We start from the raw sequence: 13,019 nt of genomic DNA, 5'->3' as shown, positions 1-13,019 counted from the left end.
CCCGCAATACTGGCCCAGGGGCCAGCTCCTCTCACGGCTCGCGGGACAACAGTCGCTGGGGACGAATTGCTAGGCGCTTGTGACTACAAGACACCCAACAACCTGCGGCACGAAGCGCTGACTGCAACTCTGTCAGTAAAATATCTGAGAGCTGACGCTGGAATACCTCACATTGTATGAGCAGAGCCGCGAAGGCTGGATACGAGCGTCAATGAAAAGCGTCTACTGTTTTGGCCAGCGGCTACGTCCATTGACGTGTGTAGCCTTACCCTTCTGCTATAAAGGTCGTACTACAGTCGCGCAAGAAGCCTCGATGGGCAAGCATTACATTTCACATCATCTTTGGTCTTAACCTCTCAATCACACATCAGCATTTACCACGTCTTTACTATCTTACATTCCTATCATGGGTTCGAGCTCTTCCAAGTCCAACCAGGGTGCTGGCTCCGGCGCGAGTCGCCTTGCGCCAGTGCAACAAGGTCAATCTGGCAGCCCACCGGACTCGTCTCACACTGCAAGAACTCCGATGAGGCCCGACATCAGGAGGCAAATCTTGGAGACCATACAGGCATCTCTCCACGACGTGCCGTACGCAATCATCGGCGGGACTGCCTTGGCCGAGCACGGCGGCGCGAGCGACGCATCCGAAGTGGACGTGCTCCTCGGGAAGGGCGTATCCAAAGCGTCGACCGAGAGCCTGTTGATGAAGCGCAGCTCTGGTCGCATGGTGCGACGTGACCACGGAAGATTCGGGTAATGGCGCGCCCCCGATTGCATAGATGGTGAACATCAATCGCAGGAGTTACTGACGCTCCATCAGATTTGTCTGGCGGGATGGAACTGTCTTCCCGATTCACCTCGTTACCGACGTGGACTTGATCCTACCACTTGACGTCAACGCCGACACTCAAATCATTCGCGGCACTCGCATCGCGACGCTCGTGTTCATGCTCAACTCCAAGGCGCACGCATGGCAGAACCGTGACAGTGATCGCGAGGCGAAGCGGGAGAGGGACGCCAGAGACATCGTATTTTGTCTCAAGCTGCTCCGGGCTCAGCAAGGGGAGCCTGTTGACCCCAAGCGGCTCAACTGGGTCTATAACAAGAACTTTTGGAACCCGTTCCTCGCGGCGTTCCCTGACACCACGGTCATGTTCCGGGACGCTGGGCTGAGTTACGATGGCTGACTTACACGCACGCGTCTGGGTGCCTGCGGTTGACTACCCTGCGCCGCACGCTTTTGGATGCGGTCCACAGTCGTGGTCGCATGGGCGGACACTCTGCGTGCGTGGCAGAATATAAGGACATTGTTGATCGATGTTAAAGAGCGTGGGATAGATTTAGGAGGAATGGGGCTTTTTGGATCATGCTGTTTCGCGGCTTCGCTTTGCGTTGCGGTGTTGGGGCGCCATAGTACAGAATATGCCTTACTTCAAGTTGGTTACCGTATTCAGAGCAACCTTATTAAGTTGATTGTGGCGTAGGATACCCAGGCCCCCAATGCCTTACAGGGGGCTCATTAGCATGGCCGCATAGCTGCAGCCCCTCGCTCACCCCGACGTCCTTGACCCAACCTCACCCATCCATGTTTCACGAAGCGCCCACCACACAACGCCCAAGTAGATAAACCTCTATTCCGCTAACAAGGCAAGAGCACAGCCATGGCCAACATCGACCGGCCCGGGTAGATAGTAGGCGGCCTCCCGAGGCTGAGCAGACGACCGCCGCGACTCCTCTTAATTCTTATACGTACCCAGCCCTCGCCTCATCCATCCATCGCCATCGCTGTACCACGCATCTGCAGTACAACACTCAGCGTATACAAACATGATGGCCGCCCCTAAATATTCACAGCACACCAGCGACGAGCAGCCTCATACCACCACCGCTGCCGCCATGACGCCCACAATCCGCATCCAAGTCATGTCAGACCTACACCTCGAGACCCCCCGCCTCCTACCCATGTACGGCGCCTTCGCCGCCATCCCGCCGCGCGCCCCGTACCTCGCCCTCCTCGGCGACATCGGCAACGCGCGCGACCCGCGGCTCTACGCCTGGCTCGAGGCCCAGCTGCAGCAATTCGACGTCGTGTTTTACGTGCTCGGCAACCATGAACCCTATCGGCTCGACGACGACGACGACGACGACGGTGGTGGTGGCCTGGCGTACGGGCGTGAGCTACTACCGCGGGGTCGTGATGATGACGATGAGCCGCAGCAGGAGGAAGAGGAGGAGGAGGTGCGGGGTGGTTACGAGGATGCCGCGCGGGCGATGCGTCGCTTCGAGCACGCGATGGAGGAGAAGAGGCGCGAAAGCGCAGCAGCAGCAGCAGCAGCAGCAGCAGCGCGTGATGCGCAACATGGGGATGAGGAGGGGCGTAGACGTCCCTCCATGGGCCGCTTCGTCTTCATGGACCGCCGGCGGTTCGACATCTCCGACGACGTCACCGTCCTCGGGTGCACGCTCTTCTCGCACATCACCCCCGAGCAGCGCTCCACCGCCTCGCTCTTCGTGTCCGACTTTTCTTCCATCCCCTCTTGGACCGTCGACGGGCATAATGCGTGTCACGCGCGGGACCTCGCCTGGCTCAACAAGCAAGTCCGCGCCCTCTGCGATACTGATGCCGCCGCCGCCGCCTCGGGATCGGCCACTACCAACAGCAGCAACAGCATCACCAGCGACATCACCACCAGCACCACCAGCTCCAACGCCACCAACACCACCGCGCCCACCGTCCAGGACGCTGTGTCGCCGCCGCGCAACCGCCGCCGCCGCCGGATCCTCATCCTCACGCACCACAGCCCCACGAGCGACCCGCGCGCCAACAATCCCGAACACCTCGACGACCCGCGCGGCGTGCAGACCGCCTTCGTGACGGACTTGCGGGGGCAGCCGTGCTGGCGGAGCCGCGGCGGAGGCGGAGGCGGGTCGGGGTCGGCCGTCGCGGCGTGGGCGTTTGGCCACACGCACTTCAACTGCGACTTCGTGGACGAGGTGACGGGCACGCGCGTCGTCGCGAATCAGAGGGGGTACGGCCGCGAGGACGCGTATGACTTTGATGCGGAAAAGGTCATTGAGATATAGCCGGCTGCGCTGTCTCGGTGGTTGACCATGCGGGGCCGACGTGTCTGTGAGCCAAGCACAGCTCTGGGCGACGGATAGCTAAAGATAGAGTGGTATTTATGTGACGTATATCCGCATCGTTGGGTTCTCAAGCTCCCCGCCTCTCGGGCCGAAGTGAAGAGGAAAAAGGTATATATGGTCAAGGAGTACAGTATAACGCCAGCCCCCCAACGTCGCTCTAGAGTCTATGAGCCATCGAACGAACTCCATTCATGCACTTGCAATCATCATTCACCTCACTGCGACATGGGGCAGCCATTGCGCTCCCCTTGCGTGCGGGTAATGGCACACTGCGCGAGTCTGCTCAACTCGGCCACGAACTGATCCATCCGCCGCAGGTACGCCATCTCATACGCCGTCTCCTTGTGTAGCGGCATGCTCCGTATCACATGGGATGCGGTGCTTAGTAGTTCCACGTCATGAATGGCGTCTTCGCCCTGCGGATTGCGAAGAATGTTGAAGAATATAGTCATGAGCGCTGATACTGGGTAGAAGATGAAGACCCTGACCAGAGCGTCAGCCTAACGTCTAAAGCACATGGTACTGATATGAGACTCACCAAAATGCCTCGCCAACGAGCCTAGGCGCCATGGCGCTCAGATAGATGAGCGTCGATCTGCTCGCCTCCACAGAAAGGTCCAAGCTCGACTCGACGCCATACGTCTTGTCTTTTTCACGACCCTGCCGGTCAAACACACAGCGGCCGCTCGCGACGTGGATAATGTTCAGCAAGTAATGGTAGTCAAGATGTAACTCAATGTGGAGCATGCTCCTTGACCTATCAAGATCCTCGAGCTGCACAGCACGCCGCATCGACAGCGCTGGTGAAAAGTCGGCGGGGATAGAAACACGCCAGCGCTCCAGTTCGTCGTCCAGCTCGCGTATCGTCCGGAGAAGCTCTGCGTCAGACTTGTGGAGCGCCACGGCAGAATAGATGGCGTCGACGGCTTTGGACTTGACGAGGCTGAGGCGAAGATCGTTTGGGAACAACGGGGTCTTGGAGTCGTCCCCGTGGCGGTGGCGGTCGTAGCGATCTTTAACGTAATCATCCGGCAGTGATAGATCGCAGAAGTTGTCATGTATGATAGGCGGCTGGCCAGTCCGAAGGGCAATGTCCTTGTCGAAGGAGTAACACAGCCAGAACAGATGCCTCAAATGACGGTCCTCTCGCTCCAGAATGGTGAGTGCTCCACCAAAGGACACGGGCAGGCCGGTGGTGTGGCCTCCCAATGAGAACACCGTCCGGCAAGCCACGGCATGGTACATGATTGCTGCTTGCAAGTGGCCGTGCAGTGTTTCGTGGAGAAGCTGGAGGCACTATCAGTGTCTACTGCAAGCAGTGCATGCAACTTTTTTTCACATACCAGCATGAACATTGTCTGGAGCGTTGTGATACTTGCATCTTCCAGAAAATCCGCCAGCAAGATTTGCGCCTCCTTTGCACATGCCTCGGGGTCGACGTGAGTGGCCGACTTCATGTCGGGGAAGTTGGAGCTAGCCATGGATACAAATGCAAACACACATGCCTTGGCGCCGACATACTCACAGACAAGAGGCTGCTGTTGCCCACTGTACGCCAGCTTGACCGTCTCCTCAAACAGCACGCGGTCCACGAGCGGAAATACAAGGCTAAAGTCGGACGCCAGAAACTCGTCCAGCAGAGACTGCACCACCCACCTGGAGGGAAGTTCAGCCTCATGTCCTTGGTGAGGACGATGCGACAGTGAGGAAAGCGTTGATGCAGTCGCGGGGAGCCCCGGAGGAGCAGCGGCATCGGTCCCGTAAATGTCCCCGAAGCGCGGCCATTGGCCCGTCCGGGAATTTATCCACTGCTCGCCGGTGGCGGTGAAGTGAGGGACTCCATTGCGGGAACAGATGGCACCAAAGTTTTGTCCTGCAAAGTAGATCTGGCCCAGAGGGGCGTTGGTGACGCGCCTCGAAGGGAGCTGGGCTGAAGATTTGGAGCGGCACACAGGGCAACCGTGATTTGCGGCGCGGTTTCCGACTTGTCCAGTGGTTTGATCATCAAGGACTAGAGGTGTGGAGCCGGAAGAGCTGTCGGTTGGCGTCCGACTGCCTTCCTTGAGGGCTTTCGTGCGGGCAAGAGCCTCCTCGACGCGCTCGAGGCGCTTGGCGAGACTCTGGCGCGCAGCAGCTTCGGCGCTAGTACGTGGCCAATGTCAGCGAGCGTCCCAGACACCTACACCGGTTCGTCCCGGGCCGTCATCGGAAATACGCAAGTCAAGACCAAGGGAGACATTGGCATAGATACCTTGGCCGCTTCTTCCGCCCCCGGACGCGGTCAAACGTGCAGGGGAGGTTGTGGTGGAGGCACCAGTCGCACCGAGCCCCTGTCTCTGACGCATCGCATTGGATCTGCATCGCCAGACATGATGTGTAAGCGCAGGTCGGATAAAGTCTGCGGCGCCGCAGGCAATTGAGGACGCAAAAGAAGTTGGAGGACAATAACGGTCTCGGAGCACGGAACCGCAACCCTCCGTGTCAATGCTGCAGTGCTGAGCAACTGCCGAGACGACGCTGCGCGTCCGTGCCGCCGTGGGTTCCACGTACCTTTCGTTTGTAGCATGCGTCGCAGGCACGCTTCTTCTTCTCCATGTCAACGTATGGCGTTTTCACGCATGAGAAGGCATTTGAAGAGGGTTAAAATGTCCTCGACGGTCCTGTCTGTCGAGGACGTCGGGATTGAGGCTCCGACCGAGGGCAATAGACAGGGCCCAGGTCGCCACAGGGCCACGGCCGGCCGGAGTCCGTGGATAGCTTGCGACAACCGAACAGGGCCCGAATCAGATTGAAAGTTCAATCATCCAGTAGTTAGTAAACGCGAGGCCCGAACCCCGTGGATGATGCGCGAGGGGGCTGCAAGGGTCAACGAGTCGCCCTGTGCTCCCGAACCAGCCCTCGGCACTCCTCGTGCAGCGTGGGCAGTGACACGTAGTGCGTGGCGGCACTGATTCATCCGCCGGTGACGTCGCGAGCCAGCAGGGTTCGGTATTGCGGGAGCCGGACTCGCAAAATTCACGACTGAAAGTGCCGTTGATTGGAAGTCGGATGAAGCCGAGCCACTGTAAGCCGGGGATGGCGAGGCGCGAAAGAGGCAAAATGGCCGCTGAGTAAGCGGCACTTCACCGCGACCGCCGTTTTTGGGACCTGGACTCTTTCCTAGCGCCGCAGGTGCGGGCGTTGCAGGGCTGTGCGACTGGACCGAGATCGTCTTGACTCTTGCTAGTTAGTAGGGCTTAATTAGTAAATCTGATGGTGTGAAAACGCGCGTTAGCTTCTGGAAGGCCACCAAGGCAACATGAGGCTCGCCGTGGATCCGATAGCGAATGCGACTGGAAGGAACAAAGGGGAAGCGTCCGTCGTCGTCGTCACCCACCGCCACGGCGGGAGCCGAGCCATGCACGACACTGCTAATTCTTTCACATGGCCTCGCGCTGGCAGGATGAGGTGAACTATGGTACAGCTTACCTAGCAGTGCTGGGCATTATCAACCAGCATTCACTCTCCATATTTCGTGGTACGTCAGGCGTTTGCGGGGGGAAGTTCCGCTGAGTCAGACAATTTCACACGCCGGCCTGCACTTTCCCGACCGACTGTCGCCGATGCGCGATGCACTTTCCCCAAGATACCTGGCCGCCTGCCTTGCGATTCGAGTCACCCCGTGAGGGAAGGAGCGGTGGGATGGATGGACAACGGACCCTTGACCACCGAGCCGTTGCATCCAGATCAGATCTCCCACAGGGCATTTGGCGTCTTGCATCTCAGCCTGCGCAGCCAGTCGACGCCCTGGTGACCCATGCACTCCCTGTTCCGCTGCGCGCGCCTGGACATGAGTTGCACAGCATGGAAACAAAACGAGCGGGCCGACCGGGTCGCCTGAACCATATCAACCTTACCATTCAGCGGCCTCGGAGTCGATGATAACGCTCTGGACCAACCAGACGTCTTTTCCAACAACGCTCACGATCCAGGCCGTATCCCTCTCCCCAATTCAACGTCGGACGCCTTTGACTAAGCGGCGACAGAGCACCATGGCGCCCCCACAGCACAGCCAGCGGGCGTGGCGTTTGCCTAACTGCGGCCTGGATCCGAGTCCGAGCCGTTGGAGCGGATCCTGTGTGGATCTTGCACGACCCTCGCCATCAATATCCCTCCGCGTCCGTCTCTGCACCGCCGTGGAAGAAAATGCAGGTTCAGGGAAGGGACTGTGACTGATTTCTTTGCAAACGAGATGCCGGACAACAACAAACCCCGACCTACTTACGGCGCGCCGGCGACATGCGGCTACTCGGACCTGCCAGGCCCGTCCCACCCCGAGGTCCACAGCCATGTGCCTTCAACTTAAGAACGGCCGCCCGGTGACATTTATGGGACGACGCGTTCCTGACAAGCTCCTTATGCCGCCTTCCCTTCGTTGATTAATAGACTAGACTTGCTTGCCCTGACCAGGCCGAGGCTCAGAGCCGTTTTCTTTATTCATCAATTTCCTTGCCACGATTTGTCGTGTGGGCTGGACATAGCGTCACCGGAATGGAGTCCAACTGCGATGAGACACTCGCAGACACCGAGCGCTCGCTTAGGAGTGAAGCGGCTTATGGCGAAACTCAATGGTCTCTGAAGCCGCAAGTCGCCGACTTTCGCGCAAGGGACAGCGCATCGGGGTTTCCAGCTCGCGAATTGGGCGTCACCTGGCAGAATCTCACCGTCGAAGCCGTCAGCGCCGATGCTGCCCTCCACGAAAACGTCGTCTCGCAATTCAACATTCCCAAGCTCATCAAACAATCCAGACACAAGCTTCCACTCAAGACCATTCTTGATAGCAGCCATGGCTGCGTCAAACCCGGCGAGATGCTTCTCGTCCTTGGCAGGCCCGGCTCTGGTTGCACGACACTTCTCAATATGCTTGCCAATCACCGAAGAGGCTATGCTAGCGTTTCCGGCGACGTACACTACGGCTCCATGAAGGCCGAGGAGATGGGCCAATTCCGTGGCCAAGTTGTCATGAATACGGAAGAGGAGCTTTTCTTCCCGGCACTGACCGTTGGCCAGACCATGGACTTCGCAACACGACTCAAAGTTCCGTTTCGATTGCCAGACGGCGTTAGCAACAAGGAGGATCTGAGGGTGGAGACCCGAGACTTTTTGCTCAAGTCCATGGGCATCGAGCATACCCTCGACACCAAAGTGGGCAACGCATTCGTCCGCGGCGTGTCTGGCGGCGAGCGCAAGCGCGTCTCAATCATCGAGTGTCTGGCTTCGCGAGGAAGCGTCTTCTGCTGGGACAATTCAACCCGCGGCCTCGATGCCAGCACGTAAGTTTACATCGTTCAGTCCCGTCGCATGCACGCACATGTCTCTAACGCAAACCAGTGCACTTGAATACACAAGGGCTGTACGAGCCATGACCGACGTTCTCGGTCTCGCGAGTATCGTCACGCTTTACCAAGCAGGCAACGGAATTTACAATCTTTTCGACAAGGTCCTTGTTCTCGACGAGGGTAAGGAAATCTTCTATGGACCCATGAAGGAAGCGCGACCGTTCATGGAGTACTTGGGCTTCATTTGCGACGACGGCGCCAACGTCGCCGATTTCCTCACAGGTGTTACTGTGCCTACAGAACGCAAGGTCCGGACGGAGCTGGAGCACAAATTCCCGCGCACCGCCCAGGCCATCCGTAATGAGTACGAGAATTCCCCGATCCGGGGCCGCATGCAGGCCGAATACGACTACCCCTTGACCGACGAGGCCAAGCATAAGACCGAGCTCTTCCGCGAGGGTATCTCCATCGAGAAAGACAAGAGGCTGCCAGATAAGAGTCCCTACACTGTCGGCATCATGGAGCAAATCAAGGCGTGCGTGAAACGTCAGTACCAGATTCTTTGGGGCGACAAGGCCACATTCATCATCAAGCAGGTCTCGACACTAACGCAGGCGCTGATTGCCGGCTCCCTGTTCTACAATGCGCCTAACACGTCCGGGGGCCTCTTCACTAAGTCCGGTGCGCTGTTCTTCGCTCTTCTTTTCAACAGCCTGCTCGCCATGGCCGAGGTCACGGACTCTTTTACGGGGAGACCTGTCCTCATCAAGCATAAGGCTTTCGCCTACTTCCATCCCGCTGCCTTTTGCCTGGCGCAGATCGCCGCCGATATTCCCGTTATCCTCTTTCAGGTCTCCGTGTTTTCTTTGATCCTGTACTTCATGGTCGGCTTGACCCTGGAGGCGGGCCATTTCTTCACGTTTTGGGCCATCGTCATCGCCACCACCTTTTGTATGACGGCGCTCTTCAGAGCCATTGGCGCCGCATTCAGCACGTTTGACGGCGCCTCTAAAGTGTCTGGTTTCATCATTGCCGCCAGCATTCTGTACGCCGGCTACCAGCTGCAGAAGCCGCATATGCACCCTTGGTTTGTGTGGATTTTCTGGATCAACCCACAAGCCTACGCATTCGACGCCCTCCTCTCCAACGAGTTCCACAACAAAATAATCCCGTGCGTTGGCAACAATCTGATCCCAAGTGGCCCCAACTATACGGATGGTGCGAGCCAAGCCTGCTCTGGAGTCGGCGGTGCCGTCCCCGGGCAGAATTTTGTTGACGGAGACGCCTATCTTGCGTCCCTGTCGTATAGCCACGCACACCTCTGGAGAAACTTTGGCATCGTCTGGGCTTGGTGGGCATTTTTTGTCGCCATCACTGTCTTCGCTACGACGAGATGGCGTTCGTCTTCAGAGAACGGACCGAGCCTGTTGATCCCCAGGGAGAACGCACACATTGTTAATGCGCATCGGCAGTCGGATGAGGAGGGTCAGGCTAGTGGAAAGCAAGTCACCAGTACCTCACCGTCCGGTGAAAACTCTGGAGACGAGTCTGCACCGCCGAATCTTGTCCGCAACACGTCGGTATTCACTTGGAAGAACCTATCATACACGGTAAAGACGCCATCTGGTGACCGCCTCTTGCTAGACAACGTCCAAGGCTGGGTGAAGCCGGGCAACTTGACAGCCCTCATGGGATCCTCCGGCGCAGGCAAGACGACACTTCTTGATGTTTTAGCGCAGCGAAAAACGGAAGGAACCATTCGTGGGTCTATTATGGTCGATGGACGGCCGCTGCCGGTGTCTTTCCAACGATCGGCCGGTTACTGCGAGCAGCTTGATGTTCACGAAGCGTATGCCACGGTTCGCGAAGCGCTCGAGTTCTCGGCGCTCCTCCGACAGAGCCGCGAGACGCCTCGCGAGGAGAAGCTCGCATACGTTGACACGATCATCGACCTCCTAGAACTTCATGACCTTGCCGACACCCTAATTGGAGAAGTCGGCGCCGGCTTGAGCGTGGAACAACGGAAGCGAGTTACGATTGGTGTCGAGTTGGTCTCGAAGCCTAGCATCTTGATCTTTCTCGATGAGCCTACGTCTGGTCTGGATGGCCAATCGGCTTTCCACACTGTTCGTTTCCTGCGCAAGTTGGCTGCCGTGGGGCAGGCAGTTCTCGTCACCATCCACCAGCCCTCCGCGCAGCTATTCGCTCAATTCGACACTCTACTGCTCCTGGCCAAAGGTGGCAAGACGGTGTACTTTGGAGACATTGGTGAGCAGGCTAATACCATTAAAGAATACTTCGGCCGCTATGGCGCCCCGTGCCCGATGGAGGCGAATCCGGCGGAGCACATGATCGACGTCGTCTCTGGATCGCTCTCGCAAGGCAAGGACTGGAACGAGGTGTGGCTGTCGTCCCCCGAGTACGAAAAGATGACGACGGAGCTCGACCGCATTGTCGATGACGCGGCGTCAAAGCCGCCGGGTACTGTTGATGATGGCCACGAGTTTGCCATGCCTATGTGGGATCAGATCAAGCTCGTCACCCACCGGATGAACGTTTCATTGTATCGAAACGTCGACTATGTCAACAACAAGATGGCGCTGCACATCTTCTCCGCTCTGTTCAATGGCTTCTCGTACTGGAAGGTTGGCGAATCATTCGCCGACCTTCAGCTCAAACTCTTCACGATTTTCACCTTCATCTTTGTGGCACCTGGTGTGCTGGCACAATTACAGCCGCTGTTCATCCACCGCCGCGATATCTTCGAGACGCGCGAGAAGAAGTCCAAGATGTACTCTTGGGTCGCCTTTGTCACGGGCCTCATCGTTTCCGAGATTCCGTACCTCATCATCTGCGGTGTTCTCTACTTTGTCTGCTGGTACTACACGGTCGGCCTCCCAACTGCGTCAACCCGCGCAGGCGCGACCTTTTTCGTCATGCTCATGTACGAGTTCCTATACACGGGCATGGGCCAGTTCATCGCAGCGTACGCCCCCAACGAGGTGTTTGCGTCGCTGGTCAACCCGGTGGTGATCGGCACCCTCGTGTCCTTCTGCGGTGTCTTGGTTCCCTATCAACAGATCACGGCCTTTTGGCGTTACTGGATGTACTACCTCAACCCGTTCAACTATCTGATGGGAAGCATGCTGGTTTTCACCATGTGGGGCACAGATGTCAACTGCGCAGAGAGCGAGCTCGCCGTCTTCAACCCCCCGAACGGAACAACTTGCGCCGACTATCTGTCGAGCTACCTCTCGCAGGGTATGGGTGCGATGGGAAATCTCCTCAACCCGGAAGCGAGGGCTGATTGCAGGGTGTGCACGTACACAACGGGCGAAGACTACTTGAGAACGCTGAACCTGAACGAATACTACTATGGCTGGCGGGACACGGGCATCGTGGTGCTCATGGTGTTTAGCTCGTACGCGCTGGTGTATGCGCTGATGAAGCTGAGGACTAAGACGTCCAAGAAGGCCGAGTAGGTGATGTTCACGGCGCGTGGGGTCGCATTTGAAGAAAAGTAAATAGACTTCTATTGTTGAATATTATCGTTTAGACTTCGAATAATAGATTAGGAATGAATTATACAATCACGCAGTTCACATGTCGCACGCTGGGCCGATCCGGGATCATGATTGCTCGTATGAAATGTTCGCGGCCTGCCAAGCACGTAATGAGTACGGCCGTCAGCCTGGGTCGCACGAAGGGAATGGCATCAAGTCACCTCGGCGGTGAATTCTTGGCGCAAACTCATTTAGCATCAAAGGGATTTGGCACGGACACGATCACGGTCAAGGCTCTGAGCTGAGCGTCCAGACCAGCGAACGACCAGGTAGCCGATAGATTACATGGCTGGGAACTTCGATGCAGCTTCAATGGTTGTAGCTTGCTTCGTCATTCTCGTGGTGGCCTCGTGGCCGTACGAGCGATGTCGTGTCTCGATCAATGCAAACCTTGACCACACATCCATCCTCGTCGCTCGCTTGACCGGTGGCCTTTTGCGCCGAATTACTAACATGGCGCACAAAGCATGGATACATGTGGTATACTGTACGTATACTGTACAGCACTTATCCAATCCCTTTGCTCCCCCCTTTTTACTCCAGACTTCGGAGTACTTGACATGCACCCCAGATGGATGGTCCCTTTCCCCGCGTTTGCGGGTGGGCAAGCGGCCGTGTCCCTCCCGTCCATGCTTTGACGTCGCTTAAGGGATCCATCGGCTGAATGAGGGGGACGGACCCTCGTGACCATTGTACCAGGTTCGCGTAGCACATACATGAAAGTACGTCGTCGTAGTATGGATCGCAAGCCACGTATATCTAGACTCGGGTGTTGTTTCGCGAGGTGCAGCAGCCTGGCCCATGTCCGCGCGCTCCAACGGGCTGGGACAAGGGAGTGGCAGGGGACTCACTCGAGGGACTGGAGCCAGGGCTAGCGACGATCCCCCCCCCCGGGGCCCGGACCGCGCTGCCTGTTTCGTCTGTCGTGCCTGCGGCGAGCCCGACACCTGTTTGTTGACTTGGGCTGACGACTACCTAGTTAGTATAAGAAAGC

General features: G+C 57.6%; 4 protein-coding genes across 5 annotated transcripts; 3 read left to right on the top strand and 1 right to left on the bottom strand.

Annotated features, from left to right (window-relative positions):
- Positions 1–330: 330 nt before the first annotated feature.
- Positions 331–1,447, top strand: JDV02_009703 (uncharacterized protein). The gene is made up of 2 exons (XM_047991381.1): positions 331–753; positions 821–1,447. Exons 1-2 carry the CDS (start codon positions 407–409, stop codon positions 1,185–1,187), a joined length of 714 nt encoding a protein of 237 aa, XP_047847393.1. The 5' UTR covers positions 331–406; the 3' UTR covers positions 1,188–1,447.
- A 135-nt stretch (positions 1,448–1,582) lies between these two features.
- Positions 1,583–3,199, top strand: JDV02_009702 (uncharacterized protein). Its single transcript, XM_047991380.1, has one exon. It carries the CDS (start codon positions 1,828–1,830, stop codon positions 3,082–3,084), a length of 1,257 nt encoding a protein of 418 aa, XP_047847392.1. The 5' UTR covers positions 1,583–1,827; the 3' UTR covers positions 3,085–3,199.
- Positions 1,601–6,572, bottom strand: JDV02_009701 (uncharacterized protein). 2 transcript variants are annotated; one of them, XM_047991378.1, is made up of 5 exons: positions 5,695–6,572; positions 5,396–5,499; positions 4,488–5,286; positions 3,683–4,431; positions 1,601–3,627 (listed from the first exon to the last, which is right to left on the bottom strand). In XM_047991378.1, exons 1-5 carry the CDS (start codon positions 5,737–5,739, stop codon positions 3,360–3,362), a joined length of 1,965 nt encoding a protein of 654 aa, XP_047847390.1. In that variant the 5' UTR covers positions 5,740–6,572; the 3' UTR covers positions 1,601–3,359. The 2 variants fall into 2 exon arrangements, with proteins under 2 accessions (XP_047847390.1, XP_047847391.1); XM_047991379.1 differs by lacking the exon at positions 5,695–6,572 and having other exon boundaries at positions 5,396–5,653.
- On the top strand, positions 6,541–12,067 carry JDV02_009700 (uncharacterized protein). Its single transcript, XM_047991377.1, has 2 exons — positions 6,541–8,456; positions 8,515–12,067. Exons 1-2 carry the CDS (start codon positions 7,675–7,677, stop codon positions 11,942–11,944), a joined length of 4,212 nt encoding a protein of 1,403 aa, XP_047847389.1. The 5' UTR covers positions 6,541–7,674; the 3' UTR covers positions 11,945–12,067.
- The last annotated feature ends 952 nt before the right edge of the window (positions 12,068–13,019 follow it).

Source organism: Purpureocillium takamizusanense, chromosome 10 (assembly GCF_022605165.1).
Source record: "Purpureocillium takamizusanense chromosome 10, complete sequence".
In the NCBI taxonomy this organism is placed as follows: Eukaryota; Fungi; Ascomycota; class Sordariomycetes; order Hypocreales; family Ophiocordycipitaceae; genus Purpureocillium; species Purpureocillium takamizusanense.
The sequence above is the reverse complement of the archived record's forward strand: the minus strand, read 5'-3'. Positions and strand labels throughout refer to the sequence as shown.